Source organism: Gasterosteus aculeatus, chromosome 1 (assembly GCF_964276395.1).
Source record: "Gasterosteus aculeatus chromosome 1, fGasAcu3.hap1.1, whole genome shotgun sequence".
In the NCBI taxonomy this organism is placed as follows: domain Eukaryota; kingdom Metazoa; phylum Chordata; class Actinopteri; order Perciformes; family Gasterosteidae; genus Gasterosteus; species Gasterosteus aculeatus.
Genome location: NC_135688.1, coordinates 30,961,453 through 30,981,767, shown reverse-complemented (window position 1 = coordinate 30,981,767; position 20,315 = coordinate 30,961,453). Strand labels below are relative to the sequence as shown.

General features: G+C 44.7%; 4 protein-coding genes across 4 annotated transcripts in view; 2 read left to right on the top strand and 2 right to left on the bottom strand.

The window, feature by feature from the left end:
* Positions 1-9: 9 nt before the first annotated feature.
* Positions 10-2,724, bottom strand: eef1b2 (eukaryotic translation elongation factor 1 beta 2). Its single transcript, XM_040189732.2, has 7 exons — positions 2,590-2,724; positions 1,646-1,768; positions 1,450-1,567; positions 1,296-1,362; positions 987-1,112; positions 221-288; positions 10-135 (listed from the first exon to the last, which is right to left on the bottom strand). The coding sequence occupies exons 1-7, from the start codon at positions 2,667-2,669 to the stop codon at positions 49-51; spliced, it is 669 nt and encodes a 222-aa protein (XP_040045666.1). The 5' UTR covers positions 2,670-2,724; the 3' UTR covers positions 10-48.
* Positions 2,725-3,012: 288 nt separating this feature from the next.
* Positions 3,013-5,221, top strand: arl11 (ADP-ribosylation factor-like 11). The gene is made up of 5 exons (XM_040190899.2): positions 3,013-3,237; positions 3,321-3,386; positions 4,558-4,673; positions 4,745-4,922; positions 5,001-5,221. The coding sequence occupies exons 1-5, from the start codon at positions 3,205-3,207 to the stop codon at positions 5,130-5,132; spliced, it is 525 nt and encodes a 174-aa protein (XP_040046833.1). The 5' UTR covers positions 3,013-3,204; the 3' UTR covers positions 5,133-5,221.
* A 463-nt stretch (positions 5,222-5,684) lies between these two features.
* cavin2b (caveolae associated protein 2b) lies at positions 5,685-11,088 on the bottom strand. Its single transcript, XM_040188564.2, has 6 exons — positions 10,267-11,088; positions 9,214-9,354; positions 9,015-9,116; positions 7,860-8,129; positions 7,635-7,787; positions 5,685-7,003 (listed from the first exon to the last, which is right to left on the bottom strand). The coding sequence occupies exons 1-6, from the start codon at positions 10,519-10,521 to the stop codon at positions 6,662-6,664; spliced, it is 1,263 nt and encodes a 420-aa protein (XP_040044498.2). The 5' UTR covers positions 10,522-11,088; the 3' UTR covers positions 5,685-6,661.
* Positions 11,089-11,837: 749 nt separating this feature from the next.
* Positions 11,838-20,315, top strand: part of vps16 (VPS16 core subunit of CORVET and HOPS complexes) — a 9,993-nt gene continuing 1,515 nt past the window's right edge. The window contains exons 1-20 of the mRNA XM_040193193.2: positions 11,838-12,025; positions 12,278-12,366; positions 12,469-12,560; positions 12,690-12,818; positions 12,899-13,043; positions 13,120-13,235; positions 13,376-13,498; positions 13,588-13,643; positions 13,904-13,993; positions 14,152-14,323; positions 14,412-14,543; positions 15,268-15,395; positions 16,153-16,188; positions 16,276-16,384; positions 16,477-16,611; positions 16,885-16,993; positions 17,061-17,158; positions 18,785-18,889; positions 19,005-19,082; positions 19,176-19,262. Of these exons, the coding sequence (XP_040049127.1) occupies positions 11,976-12,025; positions 12,278-12,366; positions 12,469-12,560; positions 12,690-12,818; positions 12,899-13,043; positions 13,120-13,235; positions 13,376-13,498; positions 13,588-13,643; positions 13,904-13,993; positions 14,152-14,323; positions 14,412-14,543; positions 15,268-15,395; positions 16,153-16,188; positions 16,276-16,384; positions 16,477-16,611; positions 16,885-16,993; positions 17,061-17,158; positions 18,785-18,889; positions 19,005-19,082; positions 19,176-19,262 (2,079 nt within the window). The 5' untranslated portion in view covers positions 11,838-11,975. The remainder of the gene's footprint in view (positions 12,026-12,277; positions 12,367-12,468; positions 12,561-12,689; positions 12,819-12,898; positions 13,044-13,119; positions 13,236-13,375; positions 13,499-13,587; positions 13,644-13,903; positions 13,994-14,151; positions 14,324-14,411; positions 14,544-15,267; positions 15,396-16,152; positions 16,189-16,275; positions 16,385-16,476; positions 16,612-16,884; positions 16,994-17,060; positions 17,159-18,784; positions 18,890-19,004; positions 19,083-19,175; positions 19,263-20,315) is intronic.

The window sequence follows — 20,315 nt, the reverse complement described above, 5'->3', positions numbered from 1 at the left end:
AGACAAGTGTTTTGCGTTAAAGTGCTTTTTTTATTAACATGTTTGTTTTCAGATCTTGTTGAAAGCGGCGACGTCCATTGACTGGACAAAGTCCTCAAAGGCCAAGATGTGTTCCTCCAGGAGGTCTGTGCCCACCTGATCAACACAGGTAAAAAAACACAGGTAAACAACAACAAAATGAAGTGAATGCTGGTACTGGGCCACAGGTGAGTGGACTCACCTTGTCATCTTCCACCACACATCCGATCTGCAGCTTCTTGATTCCGTAGCCAACAGGGACGAGTTTTGCTGCAGGATTCAAGCAATTTTATTGATAGGTAATCAGCAGTGATCAATAACTGAATCAATAACGCGTTTTGATGCAGCATTTTCAGACCAGGTAGTGACATCACACATTCAGTTGAAAGATGGTGAGTTGGATCATCATCAAGAGTGCTTCAATCGATCAATAACTGATGTCACAGTTTCCAAACCCAGACAGTTTTAGCAAACTATCCGGTAAAACTATTAAAATACTTTTGTAATGTTTTACGGTGATTTAACGGTTAAAGTAAGCGTTGGCTCCTTACCCGTCAAGCCAAATACCGTTTTAATTATGAAAGTAAAAAGGACAGTGAACTAGCGGTGCGCTGGGACAGCCATGACCCGGACGCACTTCCATAGTCATCGTAAACTTGTTTTTTTTGCGGAGATTAAATATTGGTTAAAGGTTTGCCAAAATTACTAAATCAATGTTGGCCTTTAACAATAAGATATCCCACTTAAACACTTCCACATGTTAATATATTTAGGTATATATAATATACGTTAATGAGATTTGTTGAAATGTATGAATTAACATTACTAACTTTTTAAAAGTGATAGTCAAATTACGAGTGTCTGGGTCATGGTAGCCTTCGCTGGCTGGGTTTAGAAACAGTGATGTTAATTGAATTTTTTTTTTTTTAAACTGACTTGTCTTTTTAGTGATTATGTAGTATTCTTACATTGTCCCCAGACGAGCCCGTCCATCTGAATAGTACGGACACACTCCTCTAGCTTGGACATGTCGGTCTCGTCGTCCCACGGCTTCACGTCCAATAGGATTGAAGATTTGGCGATGAGGGTGGGCTCTGGAGGGGGGTGGGGCGTCAGTTAGTCATGGAAACTAGTCTGAACCTGGCATCACAGGAGCCAGCAGACTCTCAGGTAAACAAAGTGTACATCAGGCTGTCAGCCGAAAGATGGTGATTGGTTGATCATCATAAAGAGTCGTCCAGTCGTAGCAGATAAATACTCTGGTGGGTGGGACCTACTTTTTGACTTCCTTGCAGCGTATTCTGCTAGGCGCTCCTCCTTCAGTCGGGCTGTTTCTGCATCCTCCTGAGACCACACAGCGGAACGGTTTAACTTTTGACAATAGCTCATCATTAGTTGACGAGTGCATCGATGACATCACTTTGAGCGCACCTCGTCGTCAGATCCGAAAAGGTCAATGTCATCGTCATCATCATCTCCGCCGCCAGAGGTGGTGTCGGCAACACCAGCTGGGCCGTACTGACCCAGAGGCTTCTTCACACCTGGGAGACTGCCAAGAGGAGGTGTAGTCACTGACGATGGCCAACCCACCTGTGCGGGGGACACACACACCTGACCCCATCCTCACCTGCTCTTCTGGTTGTTGTAGGACTTGATGTGGTTGTACCAGCGGAGGGCGTGGCACAGGTCGGCAGTGGGCGGAGCAGAGATCGACTCAAAGACGGCCACATCAGCCTGAGAGGGAACATACCTGAGGACACGGACGGTTAAATGCACAGTAAAATACTGATCAGTTGATTGGTCACAAATGTTGATCACACAAAAGGAAGCTCAGAGTACAAACTACACTGTAGCGAACAGGCAACTGGCTCTTCAGTCTACACGTCACGAGAGCAAAGGGTTCTTGCTGGTACCCTCACCTGGTTTCCTTTAGGAAACGAGGGGACCACGCACACTGACACCATATCAGATAATATTCTATTAACTGTTAATTACTAGCATACTGTCAATAGTTGACCTGTACTATAGGACAGGTCTGACGAGTCATTGTGGATTTCCAGTCGTTTGATAAACGCACGTGTCAAACAGCTGCTGATAATGTTTTATTAACAGGTCTTCAATATGACCAATCATAACTACTAATGCCGTACTAATTTCTAAACGAGTAAGTTATCAGGTAGACCTAAATGATCAGTCTTTTCGTCGTTGAACTAGTTAGACCGTGATGCAGTGAAGCCACGTTAGGTAGACCTAATTGAGTTCGCTCTTTAGAGCCATGTGGCTTAATGCTAACAATGCAGCTAGCTATAGATATACGATCACTATCAATAAAGTTGAACTAGACTTGCACCCTCAGATTGTCGGTTAACTCTACTTCAGCAGTGAGGACGGGCATTTTACATATGCTTAAGTCAGTTAAATTAGTTAATAACGGACCGTCGGCTACATGCTAATGCTAACTACGTGCTAACCAGAGCCAACATGGCGGCCGAGGTGCCGCTGCTCGTTGCGGCTTGGGGACGTTATTTTGTCTTTAGCCGAGGTTCCACCACCGGGCTCCGCCGTACTGACCCCTCGATGTAGCTGCGCTCCGACAGGAAGTCATTCAGCACTTTGATTCCGGAGGCGGATTTCAGATCACCGAAGCCCATGATGACGGTCCGTGAGGAGGTACGAAGGAGTCGCCGGAGGAGCACGAGAAGGAGGGAGGAGGCGGAAAGAGGCCAACTTTATACCGCGGGATAGACCCCTCCTCACCGGCCTCAACTCCTCCTTCTCAACGCGAGTCTGGAGGAGAAGAATGAGGAGGGGGGTGGAGAAATGCATCTTCTTATGTTGCTTCTTTTTCTTTCTTTTTCTTTTTTTTTAAGGGTCTTTGTTTTATTGGCTGTAAACATTATACATGTAAAATGTGGATTTAAATCATCACAGAACTCAAACAACACATCTGTTTGATGAGTTCATTGAATTGTGACTGCAGTGTTATTTCTTCTCTTTTCTGTAGGTTTAAAGACTGACTCAACCTGCCTGGAGTACAAACATGCAGTCAGACCTGTATTGCGGTCACATGATCTGCTCTTATTGGACGCTGCTTTGGCAGACAGCCTCACTGAACATGAACACACCTGAAAGATGTGAGCTTCAGTCCGACATAAGGTCGACATCAGCAGACGAAGAAAAAGAGTGATGGGTCAGACTGACAGCTCTGTCTCTCCTCAGGTGAACTCGCCTTTTCTCAATCATCTGATGTTAATGATCAGGAATGTGAACTATAACGTGTATAGGCGTGTTTGTAATTTCAGGTGGTACTGATGGGCTTGGACTTGGCGGGGAAGTCAACTCTATTGGCCAGATTGCTGACAGGAAAGGTGAGTACAGGTTTGTCCAACCAGTAAATGTAGTGGTGTGTAATCATGTGTGATGATTATGCTACGTTCACACCAAAAGCAACGCAAATGCTTTGCGTCCCCTCAAACGATCTAAACACGCTGCAGAATTTGAGGATTATGCACCAACATATTTTGGTAATAAATGTTCCTGATTCCCGATTCTAGTCAATTTGCGTCAATTGTGCTAGACGCATCGAAGAGGGAGTGTGGCATATCGGCCTGAAAACAGATAAACTTTCCGCTATTGTTTTTCTCCCACATCAACCATGAAGGACATGGCGACTCTACTGTTGTTAAAGTCCTACTTATGTTTGACCACCGAAACATGTCATGTTTTGGTTCAAAATAGCATCCATAGGCGCACACAGCTTGGTGAATTTGAACTGACCTCTACAGGAACTTCCATGATGCTAGCCGTTAGCTGTTTGATAGCTCTTCGGCTCGAATTGTGGATCGGACTTCACCACCTTCCCAGTCTCATCGCGTCCTTGCATAGGCTTTGTATGTAATCCTGGGGCGTGGGTCAGTCGCCTCGCATTTCGTGTGTAAACGCACCATTAGTGTGTCCAAATTTAGATATCATTAATTCCAGTTGGTATTGTTGTGTCCACTGCCCAGATGTAAACATCATCATATCCAGGTGTTGATGTAGTATTGTAATGGGAAAAATACATGTAACCCTTCAAATGTTTCATTGTGTGAACAGTTTATAGATTGTAGGTGCTGGGATTGGCTATGGGAAAGTATTGAGCTAAAGTGTCTCACACTGATAAGATGTCTCCAGTCTTCTGGCTGTAGAGTAACAACAAGTTGGTTCGCATGTAAGCAAGTTTCTGTTGATGCCACCTGTAACTGGACTGAGGTATAAGAACGGCCTTGCAGTGTATGTAACAAAAAAACCGAGCACGTAGCTATTGTGACTTTTTTCCCCTTGCAAGGAAATAAACGGAGACATAGGCTCTCTTTTTCATCTCTTGTTTGATTCGGAGCCTTTCTTCCACTACAGTACCCAGGAGTAGATATTGTATCCAGGTGTAGACATCATCTAATCCAGGTGTAGATAGCATCGTGTCCAGCTTTGGATATCCTCATAGACAGGTACAGTCATTGTCATATCCAGGTATGAATGAGATCGTCTGTTGCCTTTCAGGTTGTGGAAACGTCTCCAACCGTTGGATTCAACGTTGGATCTCTGGAGCTGGACAAGAAGACATCTCTGACTGTTTGGGACGTTGGAGGACAGAAGAGCATGAGAGCCAACTGGAGGTGAACAAACAATCACAAACAAATATAAACAAACAAGCAAAGCCATTCACCTCCTACCCCGCTGTCATCAGATACTACCTGGACGACTGTAAGGCTCTGGTGTTTGTGGTGGACAGCAGTGATCCGGCCCGACTACCAGAGGCCCAGAAGGTCTTAAAGAAGGTCCTCAGTGAGGAGAAGCTACGAGGAGTTCCTCTAATGGTTCTGGCCAACAAGAAGGACCTTGCCAATTCCATGAACATCCGAGAGGTAGGAGCACACAAAGAAGACCCAGTTCATCTCAGGACAAACCAGTTCATCTTAATTGTCTTACATTATTCCCCTCAGATCTCCAATCAGCTGGATCTTCAGAGTCATGATGACCGTCTTTGGGAGATTCAGGCCTGCAGCGCACTGAAGGGCCTCGGCCTCCTGCAGGCCTTCATGTCCATCAGCAAGCTCATCAAGAAGTCAAACTAACCAGGTCATTCACAATAGTAATTATATATATTTAATGGAACTCATAATCAAACCTGTGTGAAGATGAAATAATAAATATGAAGACTGTTCATTTTGTGTTGGTTTAATAATCAAGTAATGTTGGTAATTTTTTGCAAAGATGTCTTGTGACATAAAAAGTATGGGAACATGAGCCATAAACGGCCGTCTAATTAACGATCAATTTTGTTGGTGATAATTTCACTTTTAAGAAGAAATTCCCAGTCTCTGCATTTTTTGTCTTGTTCACATCGTCGTCCTTTCTGAGTTTGTGTAGTTTCCTCAGAAAGAACCAGGACTGGATCAGGGAAACAACTAGGATCAGGATTCAGACATCGTTAAAGAAGGCCGGGGTGGAGGACTGCCTATAAGCCTTCAGGAGCAAAGTTCAACCAGCCACCGTAAAGCTTGCACACCCTCAGACAAGTAAGGGGACAGCAGGTGTACGTCAGGACCACTGCAGGGAAAACAAGCATGAGACATAACCACCATCCACATGTTCATTAATATAAGTTGAGTGCCAGGAAACATGGACAGTGGTTACACAGATTTTATTGATTATAAAAGTTCAGGTAATTCTTACAATACTGTTGAAAGAGAAAAGGTTTTTGGCAGCAAAGCTCATATATATAAGTACAACAAAAACAACAACGACTAAGACTTAAAAACTGATGACAACAATGTGAAAAAAACAGGAGTCTTTTTTTAACACAGTATTAAATTGTATATTTATAATTTAACTTCTATAAGTATAAACTTATATAACCCTAAAGGAAACTCTGTTTAAAGGGAACATCCGAATGTTGGAGGTACTTTTAGTGAAAGAAAAATCCTTTATGAGATGTTTGGGCAACCTTTTGATGAACTTTGAGAAAAAGGGAAAACAGCAGTAGAACCTTAGAGGAACCTCAAAGCATAAGAATAACGTTACATGTCAAAGAACAGAGGAACATCAGATTTCTCAAAGATCCTGAGGTTTTGCGTGCTAATGTGTGTAAGATAACTATATTGATGACTGATTGTTAGCCTGGGTGTTTTATATAAGTAATACATTACATAATTATTGTTATATTATTGTTACTCATTCAAATCAGTTGAAGAATAAAATGTTAAAAATTCTCTGACTTCATTCTAAACCTAAATGTAGAAATCAATAGTTAAAATGTAGTCCCATTAATACGATTTTAAAGCCACAGTTCAACATTTACTGAACTCTTCTTCTCTTTCTCTCTGACAAAGGTAAGCTAGCTATTCCCGGTCTTTATGCAAAACTCAGTCTTAATCCTAAACTAGCAATTCTCAGTATTTGTGCTAAGCCAGTTGCTCATAGTCTTTATGCTAAGCAAGTTACATTTAGTCTTTACTGTTAAGTAGACTGAACATTGTTGACGTGACTAATACTAAACTATTGATCTGAAGGTCTTCACTAAATGTTGAACTGTTTCTTTACAGTCAGATAGTTATGTTTCTTCCTCCTCCTGTTGAGGCAGCATGGAGCACAAAGCATACCCCTAAATCACTCCCTCTGAAACCACTGACAGATCCGCCTCCACACCTCCCTTCCCTTTCTCCTCTTGTTCCTCCTCCTTCTCCTCCACCATCTCCTCTTGGTCCTCCTCTTTCTCCTCCACCATCTCCTCTTGGTCCTCCTGCTTCTCCCTGTTTTCCTCCTGCTCTTCCTCATTCTCCTCGTCATCCTTCACCGGCTCGTCTGGAGCCAGCTGGGCGTGGACCTTGCTGAATTCCGGGTCGGCACTGCCCAATGGAGATAGCTGAATGTCGGCCTCCACGATCACCGAGTCCTCGACCTGGGGGCTAGCATCGGGGGGTTGAATGTTGGAGCTGCTCCGAGGCTGAAGACACAGAAAACCACAGGTCACAGGAAGTGAAACAAACTGCGTAACCCCATCATTAAGACAACGTTCTTTAACCCTCAGCAGAAATTCAGTGGACCAGCTGTGATGGACCTGAAGTCAAACCGGGAAGACTAATCAAGCAAACTTTGGGCACTTTTGGAAATGGTGAGGTGAACCATAGAGGGATGTTAGAGGAACCCTTGATAGAACCATGGAGTAATTTTAGAGGAACCTTGGGGGAACCAGAGAGGAATGTTTAAGGAACTTTAGGGGAAGTAAAGAGGAATTTTAGAAGAATCTTGGGGGAACCATGTAGAGTAAAGTAAGGTTACATTACATTACATTACAGGTCGCGACTTACATTGCATTTTAACCCATGGTTTTTACATTTTCACCCAGGGAGCAATTAGGGGTTAGGTGTCTTGCTGAGGGACACTTCGACATGGGACATGGAGCAGCCAGGGCTCGAACCACCAACCTTGTGGTTCCCAGCTCACCCTCTCTACCCCTGCACCACGTCAACCCGTTAGGTTAGAGGAGGAAGTCTGAGGAGGACCTATTGGAACCAGCTAAAAGGCTTGATAATATTCCGATTCACGGAGAACAACAGGAAGCACATCAGGACTACCTTCCTGATGTTGAAGGTCAGAGGGGAAACCTTCAGAGTGGAGGTTTTTTTCTTTATCTTCTCCCGTTGTTCTTGGGAAACAATCTTAGTCCCGATCTTTGTCATCTTCTTCTCAATGTTCTGCCTGGAGAACGCCTTCTTCAGACTGTCCACCTGCAAAGAGAAAATCAATTACACCTGTCTATCTGACTGTCTGTCTGCATGTCTGTGGTCTGTGGCTTTCACCTTCTTTAGACTGGAATGCTTCAGTTTCTCTGCTCTGGACTTTTCCATGTTCTCCAGATCATGAGGCCACATCTCCTCCTCCTCCTCTTGCTCTGCCTCCAGCCCTACGTCCTCGTCAGACGATAGGTCGATGGTGTGAAGCCCGCCCTCTTGGGAATAGTTGCCGTCGGTGACACCCGTGATTGATTCATCACCTTCTTCCAAAATCTCATCACGAGGGAACGGAGGAGGATCTTTCACAAAGACACTGGAGGGGATCTCGTTCTCCTCCTGGAGAAGCAAAGAGAAGATATTCACTGTCCTGGAGAATGTAAAGGTTTCACGTGGTGGGGCCACTAGGCCCCATTGCACAAAAGTTAGGGAGCCAATAGTGGAACATCCATTATAGTATAAATCAAAAAAGGTCAAAATAGGAAGATGAAGACCAGAAGGGAAGAGCTGAAAGGGTTAAGGGGTCGACAAAAGACCACACCCACTGGGCCATGTCACACTTACAAAGAGGAATGCTGGCTATTTTAGGGAGAACCGGAATGTTTAGGGGCGATGAAATAAGACAAAAAAATACACACACTGATGACCCGTGGGTTAGAGAACATGACCACCATGTACAGTTGTTACCTTCAGTTACCTATAATCATATTATAACTGAGGCAGTCAGCTATCAGCACTCGAACACGTTGAGTCCTCTGTATAACTCACTTTGTTGTAACCGTGAGTGCCAGATCACATGATGCCAACTCACTCTGACCTCTGTGTCTGTTTCTGCAGTTCAGTTCCTTCAGCAGCGAACGACCAAATAAGGACACAGATTGAAAATGAAAAATAGAAAACAAGGGAGCTGGTGAACCTTACTATCCATGGAGAATCATGCTGTCTATGGAGAACCTTAATATATGTGTGTAGAAAACCATACCATCAGTGGAGAACCTTACTATATAAGGAGAACCAGGGCTTTTGTGGAGAACCATAGTATGTGTAGATTAATAATTATGCCTATGGAGACCTATAGCATATGAGGAGAATCATTCTCTCTGAGGAGAACTCCCTTGTGGAGAACCGTAATGTCTAGATAAAACTTTACAGATGAAGAAAGACCTTGAGTCCCTCGAGAATGTTAACTCTGAGCTCCTCTAATTGACCTTTCATCACGCTCACTTGGAAGATGAGAACTTTGAAGTTGTTCCTGCTGATGAGGTGATGGTGGTTCATCTCCAGCTTCTTCACCTGTACACCCTGACGCTCCATCTTATCACGGACCTTCAGGAACAGTTGAACATATTGTTAGAGACAAGTTAGGTGTACATCTAGAGACAGCTGTAACAGATATAGCCGGATACAAGTGTGGTGTGTTTACCTCCTTCATGGTGACGGAGAGCTTGCGGCTCTTGTCCAGCAGCTTGCTAACGGTGTTGGAGGTGTGACTGTGGCTCTTGGACAGTTTGGTCATATCGGCCTGGATTCCTCTGACCACGCCCTCCATCTCCACCTGATGCACCTGAAACACAACCAACCAATGACTGAAGCATTTCTATGAATCACCTGGAAGGTTAATGTTAGGAGGGTCTACCCGAACAGCTCAGTGCCTCTCCAAACCCCGGCTGCTAAAAACCGACGTTACTTCACTGCTGTAGCTTTTTTTGGCTCACTTTTATTGTATTGTAGAGTCTTTGGCCGACTGCTAACAGGACCACCTAGCATAAAGGTGCTACTGCTCGTTAGTGATTTGCTAGCGTACCCCGCTAACGTTGGTTCCACACTTACTACAGTGTTAGGATTTCACAACGTTTATCATGACAAGCTCTAAATAAACTAAACCAAACAGGAAGCAGTTTGTCTGAAGCTTTGTCTGTTTTAAATAAATTTCACCAGATATGTGGTTGTCACTTGTCAGCTAACATCAGAGCTGTAGAGGGCCATGTGACCTCAGTCAGATCTCTGTGATCAAAAACAAGATCGAGTCAGACAGAAAATCAGCAAATAGATTCTTGAGACTGTTTCCATGTCAGCAGATATTGTCTTACCTACCTAGGTCTCAACTACTTAACACATGTACATGTCTGCACTACACAGATCTCACCTGCACACGTTTCTACTACACACGTCTCAACTACACACATCCCACTTACACACGTTTGTGCTACACACATCTTAATTACGCACGTCTTAACTGCACAAGTTTGTACAAACATTTGTACTACACGCGTCTCAAGAACCCAGGTTTGTACTACACGTTTTACTACACTACACTATTGACGTCCTAACTACACAAGTCTGTATTACGCACATCTTCACTACACACGTCTCATTTATACACGTCTGTACGACACATATCTTCAGGTGTTAGTACTGGTCTCAGTACCGGATTGCCATGCTGAGAACTGGTCTCAGGGTGTGGTCCAGAACTCACCTCCATCTTGTTCTGGTTCTCCTGCACCGCGTCCAGCATGTTGACCAGCTTGTCCAGCAGAGTGAGGACCGTAATGGCGTTAACAGGACCCTGGCTTATGGTCTCTGGGTCAAAGCCCACCAGGGCAGATAAGGGAGAAACCTGGTCCTGCTGATGGTCCTGCTGATGGTCCTGCTGGTCTTGCTGGTCCTGCTGGTCCTGGTTCAGAGGGGGCACCAGGAGGTCCTGGCTCTGGTGGGTCTCAGTGGTCACCATGATGTCCTCACTGGTCGTAGGGACGACTCGGATCCAAACTGCAGAACGTTTCTCTGCTTCCCAAAAACACAGATCTCCTTGTGTGTGTGTGTGTGTGTGTGTGTGTGTGTGTGTGTGTGTGTGTGTGTGCTGCGCGCTGGTTGGTTAGCTCATAGGAAAACTTTCCATGTAACTTCCACACCTTTAACTGCTTCACTGCCACCACATGAACAGTTTAACTTTTTAACTTTAAAGGCTGACAAGCTCATTAAAAAAAGAACAGGAACAAAATGTAATGATTAAAAACTCTCCCAAACTCTTAAAAACTTAAAATTAAAAAAATATATACTTTACTAAAGATATTGATAGTTCTGAGGGGACCTGTTGACCCCAAAAACTGACTGAACTGAATGAATGTTAACTTAAACCACAAAAAGAAACAATAAATACTTATTTCCAGGTCGATTGAAAATAAATCTTGAATTAAAATATTTATGATAACTATAAATATGGAGATTTAACGTTTGAATCAAATATAGGGTTAACTGCTGAGTTCAGCCTGAAGCTCAATGTCTCTCTACCACACCCAGATAGAAGGGGAGGGGGAGGGGGGGGTTACCACGACAACAGGGCAGGTCTGTTTGTGTGAGAGGGGGGAAACCGGGAGACTCTCTCTCCCTCTCTCTCGGTCTCTCGCCCCCTCCTCCCCACGTCCTCTTTCTTTGTGTTGAATAACTGGTTTGTTTCCTGTTTCCTGTTTCCACAATTTCGCTGAACAAAACAGCATTAATATCAGACGTCAAAGACTCAAACATAAATGTAAAGTTGTTGACCAGGAACCAACGGAACCAGACACGGTTCAGACCTGTCTAATCATGTCACTGTAATAACACCGGTTAGGTCACAGTGGAAGCAAGAGGAAGAGCTCACATCACGTGGTTGGGATGTGAGGAATTCAACAGATTGGATGTTTATAACATCCTGATGGCACATAGTAGTATTAGTACTAGAGTACTAGTATTACCATTAGTGTTAGTTTTAGTACTTATATTAGCATTACTGTTAGTATTGCTATTAGTATTATGGTTACTGTTATATTTGTATTGTTATGTTAATGTCCGTGTTAGTATTTTCATTTCGGTTTTTGCTTTGTTGTAAATATAATTCAACCTTTGCATTATTTTGTGTTATATTCGTTTTAATATTAGCTGTAGTTTATTTGATTAACTATATATATTTAGGTTATGACTTATATTAATCTTTGTATGGTTTTTAGTACAGATCATAATGAATGAAGACAGTTTTACTTTAATAAATATCTGCGGCCACCAGTGGGCGACATCTAATGGATCGTAGAAGAAGAAGAAGAAGAAGAAGAAGAAGCAGCAGCATCACCTGACTGACTGACTTAACGTTAGCTTAATGCTGACAGAGCCATCACGTAGAAGACGGGCGTCCCTCAGGAGACGAGCACCATGACGTTTATCACAGCCAACTGGAACCCGCTGGGGGAAGCTTTCTATCGGTCAGTTCTCCGGTGGTTCATCGGTTAGAGAACCCTTAGCTTTGGCTTTGCAGCTAACACCCACTGCTAGGTTAAATGTTAGCTGGCTAGTAGCCTGTTTGTTTGTTGTTTATAGACTCTGTTAGCATTACTATGAATGTTCTTCATGACGAATCGATCTGAAGACCTTTTCCATCGGAACCCGCTTTCTATCTGCTTTACACGGTTCTTTAAATAGCACTATCATCGTTCTTTAAATGTGTGCGTGTGTAGGAAGAGTGAGCTGTATGAGATGTGTTGGAACCTAAGAGACGGACTCCGAGACTGTCTGGTGGCTGCAGCTCCATATGGAGGTCCAATAGGTACGAACACACTCCCACACGCCCTTTGTAGTACAGATACCGGTCATCATATCAGAGTTAGGCTTATTGCAAACAGTGATCACAAGGTCCTCATGTCCTCAGCTCTCCTCAGAGAACCTGTCAGACGGTCTCCTAGTTCTCGTCCTCAGCTTGAGATTTATTCTGCATCTGGAGTATCCATTGCCAGCTTCCCGGTAAAAATACACACACCTTTCAACCAATCACGTCGTTCATTAGGAGCAAAACTGTTCATTATGATTCTGTAAATTACTAACTGTGTATCTGTCTGTCTGTTGCTGTCTTTGTTCCCGTCTCTCTCTCAGTGGAAGAGTGGTCCGGTGGTCCACTTGGGTTGGACGGTGAGTGATGAGCTGTTGTGTATTCAGGAGGACGGATCGGTTCTGATCTACGATCTGTTTGGGTCTTTCAAGAGACACTTCAGTATGGGACAGGTCAGTCTTTTCACTAACCTCTTCAGTATGGGATGTGTCAGTCTGCATCAGTTGATGTATCTACTGCTTGTTCTTGACAGGAAGTGGTCCAGAGTCAGGTTCTGGAAGCCAAAGTGTTCCACTCTCCGTATGGAACAGGGGTTGCCATAGTAACAGGCTCATCACGCTTCATCATGGCAACCAACATTGATGACCTAAAGCTCAGAAGGTTACCTGAAGTCCCTGGTAGGTAGCACCTGGTAGTCCTCAGCTCTTACTCTGGGTTTGCGTGTTGAACTGAATCCTGCTGGTCTGTCTGTAGGTCTACAAGGGAAACCCTCCTGCTGGGTCGTCCTCAACCAGGACAGACAGACTAAAGTCCTCCTGTCCACTGGATCTGAACTGTACATCCTGGACAACACGTCCTGTACTGCGGTGGTGAGACAATTAACTGTCTGTCTGTCTTCCTGGTCCTCCATGTCTGAGTCCACATGAAAGTGTTCTTTAGCTGTACCGGTGCCCACACAAGTTGACAGACAGGTTACTAACCTTACGTATCTTTTTACCTGTGTCCTTAGAGTCTTCCAGGTCTTGCTCCTCAGGGCGGCAGTATTGTCCACATGTCTGTGTCTTTCAGCTATAAATACCTGGCTGTCTTAACTGACTCTGGTCACCTGTGGACAGGCCCCTCCCATCTTCAGGTAAGCTGCTCCTCACTCGCTGTTTGATCGAACGTGAGGGGGGCCGGGTCTGTGAAACCGGTGATTGATGTGTGATTCTGATGTTGCAGGACAAAATGAGTGAAGTTGACACTAAAAAGTTGACACCTCCCAAACAGATGGTCTGGTATGTCTACCTTTACCTATTTGATCTCTTTATCCGTCTTCCCACTTCTATCTGTCCACTCTGTTGAAATTTCCATCTCATTACCTGTCTGTCTTCGACTTTAGCTTTCTGTCTACCCATCTCGCATTCTATTTATCTCACTCTCTATTTGACTATTTGCCTGTCTATCAGTCTCGTTACCTGTCTGTCTTTGTCTGCTTATGACTTTTAAAAAAATAATATTTTTTGTATCTTTTCCATGTCTGTCTGTGCCTGTCCAGGTGTCGCAGACCAAAGAGTCAGCAGCCGTCTGTGGTGTTGATGTGGGACAGACTGCTCATGGTGGTCGGAGTCTGTCAGGACACAATCCAGTATCTTTTAAGCCAGTTCAGACCGTAACCACCAACCAGCTGGGTTGAATTGGTGCTTCAAGCAACATTTAGGGTTCTCCTTGGACTATTTAAATAACCTTCTACTGTTAAAGGAGACTCTGGTCAGGGGATGTTTAAACCTTGAATCCTTGCCTCAGATTCCCAACAGAGGACCAGTGTGTTTTGGTCGGAGAAATGGACGGAGTTCGCATTATCAGCTCGACCAATCAGGAGCTGCTGCAGGAGGTTCCTCTGGTGTGTCAGGAAATCTTCAAAATCGCTTCCATGGCTCCCGGTGCTCTTCTGCTGGAGGCCCACAGGGAGTACGAGGTAGGATGCAGTCTGTCACACTGAAGAACAAAGCCGGTCTCGGCAAGTTTTTCTCCTGATGCATACGTTTTATTTCACTTTTGTGTAGAAGTCGAGTCAGAAGGCTGATGAGTACCTGAGAGAGATCAAAGAGCAAAGCATGCTTGGAGAAGCGGTTTCCCAATGCATCGAGGCAGCAGGACACGAATACGACCCAAATACGCAGAAATCCCTGATGAGGGTGAGAAGCCAATCGCTTTTGTTCAAATGTACTCTGCTAAAGCTAGTAATTACTGACTGAGATTTATACTACTCACACTCATGAAATTTCAATCCCAAAACACACCCCTACACACAATTACTCACCCAGCGTGCAACACTACTGATACCACTGATGTTCACATACGATGGTATGTTCTGTTTATTTCTACAATATAGCAGCACCCCTTCTACCCTCTGATTCCGGGGTCTTTCTTTAACATTCATTCTTTAAGGCTCTGGAGTGATCCATACCATCTGATACTAACCCAGAGTTAACTATATTCATCTAGCAAACCATACCTACCGTGGAGTGTTACACTACTCCGTAACATTTTATTCCATTGGTGGATCCAAATGTCATTAAAGAAACGTATGTTGTAACTTCTTTATCATCATCCAGAATAATAATGGGGTATTTTTCCAAGTAGGCCACTGACTGGTCATAAAGTGCGATGCATGGAGTGGGCCGGTCTGACAGTAACTCCCTTCCCCCAGTCCGCCCAAGTTTCTGTCTGCTTCCATTGTGTCTTGTTGTCCAAGTAAATTCTGTCACATCCAACAGGAGACATTTTGTCTACCTAGATTGCGTATCAAACACAAGGAGACGTTCTTGCATCGTGCCTCGTCCACCACGAGACGTTCTGTCTTCTTCCATTGTGTCTCGTCGAGAAGTCTGTCTTCTAACATTGTCTTGCATCCACCAGGCCGCATCCTTCGGTAAATGTTTCCTGACGGACTTCAGTCCTGGTCAGTTCGTGACGACCTGCAGAGAACTCAGAGTGCTGAATTCCGTGAGGGAGAGCAGCGTGGGGCTGCCCCTCACTCACACTCAGTATCCTGTTTCAAGTGCATCATGGGAAATCTATTGTACCTTTTCTATGTAATGTGTCTAAAGGCCGCCGCATGTTTCTGCATCTTTACGTCGTGTCGACGCACTGGTTTCACTTCCTGGTTGTAAAGTCCTGCGTGTGTTGCAGAGCGATTCACCTCCAGAACAACAGGTGGAGTCACGTGTTTTGTTGAAGACGACCTAGAGAGTCACGTTTTTTGTGTGTGGAAGTCGCTGGTTGCTTTATTTATTGATCATATACTTTATTGCCCCGTGCATCCACACTGCTGCTTTTCATCAAGGACACATTTGTCATTTGTCCTTTCCTCCACGACTTTGTCCCCCTCGTTTGTGGAGATCTCCCTCCATGAATCAGAGGCCCTCCGGCGTCCTCATAGTCCGCCAATCACGGCTTGTACAAGCGCTCATATTTAAAAGCTCTTCAGTCTGATCCGTTCTCTCGTAAACGTTCTTCCTTTTAATAACGGCCGTATTGTGCTGTGAAAACGGAGACGTGAGACTCCGTAAAGGACGTAGTCAGCGGACCAATCACAGCCTGGTGCTGCGGGAGGCTGCGTCAAAAGCGATGCAAGCCTAGAAAAATGGGTGGAAAACGCAGCAGCACAAACTAGGCTTTAATCACTGACGATTAGGGCTCCGTGAAGGATGTCATCTGATGTTTCACTGCATGTCAGATCAGTCTGCTGTTAATCTCTTTCTGCGTAACTATGGTGACAAGCTCCTTGACATCTGACCTCAGATTTAAACAGATGACTCTCCAGGTGTTGATTGATAGGTGAATTGGCTCATCCATCTCCTCTTGTCTTTCTCTCAGGAGCTGTCCAATAACCTGCCCTTTTCTCCCTACGTGTCTGCCTCCCAGGTTGGTGTATCGACAGTTTTATCCATTAGCGATAGAAATGTGTCGTTACCTGAAGATTCCAGATTATCAGGGAGTCAGCAGAGTCCTTAAACACTGGGCTTCATGCAAGGTAATGTGTTCACCCAGGTAAAAATGTTTGTCTACAGTAACGTTATTGGTTACTACACCTCACCTGTGTGACGGGGCGGTCGCCGTGTTCAGGTGCAGCAGAAGGACCTATCCGATGAGGCCATAGCCCGAGCGATGTGCGCTAAGGTGGGAGACTCACCTGGTGTTTCTTATTCGGACATCGCAGCCAAAGCTTACGAATGTGGACGCACTGAGCTCGCCATCAAGGTAACGATATCACTACATTCGTTAGGCTAACGTCATCCAAAGTGACTTCCAATAAGTCCATTCAAGAGCTAGACCAACACTAATAAAAAAAAAATACACTCTCTTGATTAAAGCCAAACTGCTAAAGGTTATAAGTAAGTGGCACCTTGAGGTGTGTTTTTAGTTTGCGTTCAGTCATCCCTGTTGTATGCTCACCAAGCGTTGACCGTATACCTGTGTGTTACCTCGATTGATGCACGTATACTGACAATATTTCCTCTTTTGGTCTGTCAGTTGTTGGACTTTGAAGCCCGGTCTGGAGAGCAGGTTCCTCTGCTGTTAAAGATGAAGAGGAGTCAGTTGGCTCTGAGTAAAGCCGTGGAGAGCGGCGACACTGACCTAGGTGAGTGTCTGCTAGCTCCACCTGTCTGTCAGCTAGATGGTGTCACACTGATTTCTTGTGTTCCCAGTTTACACGGTGGTGACGTACCTAAAGAACGAGATGAACAGGGGAGACTTCTTCATGACACTAAGGAATCAACCAGTGGCTTTAAGCCTCTACAGACAGGTACTGTTTATTATCACTTTGTTGTTGTTTCATGGCAAAAGGCGTTTACTATCTCCCCTTTTTCAGGGCTTGTAGTGATATTGGTATTTTGCGTTATGTCCATTGGTGGTAGGAACATTGTAAGACACCCCAACCGCCCCACTGTCTCCCTCTCTCTTTCACTCCCTATTTGCTGCTGTGGTCCACTTTTACCCCGAGCCGCTCTGGCGGGACGGGGCTCGAACACAGCGCACGTCAAGTCCTCATGTCGGTTTGGCTTTCTTTTCTTTTGTGTGGGGGTTGTTGTTAAAGCCGCTACACCGCTGTCTGCCCAACCTTAGTATTCTATGGTTCTCGGCATTCGCCATCTGTAGTTCAATCTTGTACTGGTCTTTTGTTGTTTAACCAACCTCCACTTTCATTAGGTTCTGAGTGGCCAACATCGGTCTGGCAAGGAACTGTTGAAATTGTGAGGATACAGGGTGCATTTTGGGGGTATTGGCCCATTTAGCATACTTATCAACATGCAAGAATATAGGTGCCTAAAAATGTCTCTCTAGCCCCCCTTGAAGTTGGACTGGCGACGTCCCTCGTCCAAATTACTTTGGAATTTTTCTGATGATGCTTAAAATTAAGCATCGTGATTCTTTGTTAAACTCTGTTCTTCGCCATTAAAAACTAACCTTGCAGTTCACTGAAACTCCTCAACCTTTTTCACAAGTGGTGTAGACTAGGATGTAAATACATATTTCATATCTTTTGGGCTTTGTCTGTGTAAATTGCTTGAATAGCACCATCCAGAGCGCTGCATTTCACCCATATCTAAGAGGAAATTTGTTAATGCATAATATGGCGACTGAAAAAAGAACCGTATCACAGGACCATGGTCTAAGCCAGGGGGGACTCATTTTGGGTAAGGGGCCACATACTGCCCACTTAGACCTCAAGTGGGCCAGTCCAGTAAGATTATAGGTGATGGTCCGGCCGAATGGGGGGAGGGTACATGGTCCCGTCGCCAGGCTGGGGGGCACCGCCATTTCCAAGCAAGCGCCGCTGCCATCAGTGAAAAGTGGCAGCTGGAATGTGCCGATCTGAGTGTTTCTCATGCGCTTACTCGTTCAATGCAACCCCCCCCCCCCCAGTGGACTGATTAGGACTAGCAGCTACTTTTACAGAAATGCAATTTATGTGTATAATTCTCACACAAGCAGTCATCCGCAACATAGTTCATGTTCCTGTGAGTTATGCCGCACTCCACATTGAACAGACGAGGTATTGAAACCCACCTGCACCCCTGAAGGATACAAAGGCCCGTTCATCTCTTCTTGCTGGCTCAGGTTAGCCTGGACCAGCCCCTAGATAAGCTGCTGTAGGCCTGCCAGGGCTTCCTACGACACACTTATCGCCTTTTTCTATAAGAATTTACATCTCATTAGTTGGAGTTTTTGTAATTTCCCTCCTCACAAGTTTGCATGGATCATGGTTCTTTCTGCACCCTGGTCCTTCCACCTGCTATGGCCCTGCTGACACTTACCTGCTGCTGTAATATCATTATTATTACCTGAATGCTGGCAGTTCCTGCCTATTGATCGGTGCTTTACAGTTCTGTTCATCAATCTGTAGTTCTTTTATTTTCTGTATTTTTAGTTCTGTAAACTGCAGGAACAAGAAACTCTGAAGGACCTTTATAACCAGGACGATGACCACAAGGAACTTGCCAACTACTACGTTACTGCCAGCTACAGAGAAAAGGTACAAGCTGATGTGGAGTAAAGAACCGCACTCAAACTCAGATCAACACCTCCGGTGGTCTGTGTGTTGAAGCGAGTTAAAGCCTTTATCGTAGACCTTCGTTCTGTGTGTGCAGAGGTTAGAGAGCCGTCTGTCTCTGCTGCAGAGTGCTGTGGATGAATACAACAAAGCCAAGAATGAGTTCTCTGCAAAGGTAAAACGTGTATAATATAAGCTTGAAGCTCCCTGCGTGCTCGGCTTTGACTCCAGTTTGAATGTTAATAAAGAGTAATGTATCTTTCTACAGGCCACAGAGGAAGAAATGCGTCTCCTACGTTTCCAACGCAAACTCGATGATGAGAAAGGGGCGGGGCTACTGGAACTCTCTCTACAGGTACATGAAGGGGTGGAGCCTCTTGGCTTGTGTGGAGTTGTTTTATTTGGTCATCGGGTAATTTCAACTTTCAGGCTGGATTCGAATTGTCAAAAAAAAGCGGTCCCTGACATCACGGGTCAAGGAAAGAGTTTGGAGTTAGGAAACGACGAGGCGCTGTTTAGTGAATCGACCTCCACTAAGCTGCGTAGTTGTGATGGACGGAGAGGCATGTTGGTGATGTCAGTCTGCAGCGGCTACAAAGAAGCATCTCCGATGCCTTCATGTGTTACAGTGTGAGTCATGCAGACGACACAAACAACCAGGTTGAAAGGAAAACTGTCTTAACATAAATGTTACTCAACTGCGCTCATTAACTACCTGCCGGCACCACTCCCCCCTATGCAGCTGAGCTAACCACAGATACGTCACTATTTTAAAAGATAGACGTATACTTTTTTCATCCCTGGGGGGGTTTGTGTGCAGCAGCAGGCAAAGTTAACAGACGTATGGTATACAGTTATTATTGTGTGTGGAATTAAACATTCATAATATATACAATAAAGTAATAGAGCAGAACATATTATATTAAATAGAGAGATTTTAGAATTTAAGTGCACAAAAAAAGTATTTATGGTGTGTGTGTGTGTGTGTGTGTGTGTGTGTGTGTGTGTGTGTCAGTGTACTTGCTGAAAAGTAGTGCATTAGAAGTATGTGGAGTGGAATCGGTGTAAAATTAAAGTGGTACAGTGGTTATTGATATTGAATTAAGACCGTAGTCCAACGGTTATTGGTAATGGTTCAAATGAACAAGAATGTAGCCAGAGGTGATTTGTTGTACAGTATTTTTGCGGTTGGCAGCAATGGGTTTCTGGATCGTCCTGTTGGAGAAGGTGCTCTGTGTCCCTGCAGTAGGTGGTGAAGAGGGTGGTCACCCCCTTCTTTACACAGCGTTGATGTTTGCCTCCCAGTTCAGTCTGTCGACGGAGACACCGGTACTTTGTCCACATCCTCACCCATAACTCATCGGTTGTGGAGACGTCATGTTCCTCCTGAAGTCCACCACCATCTCTC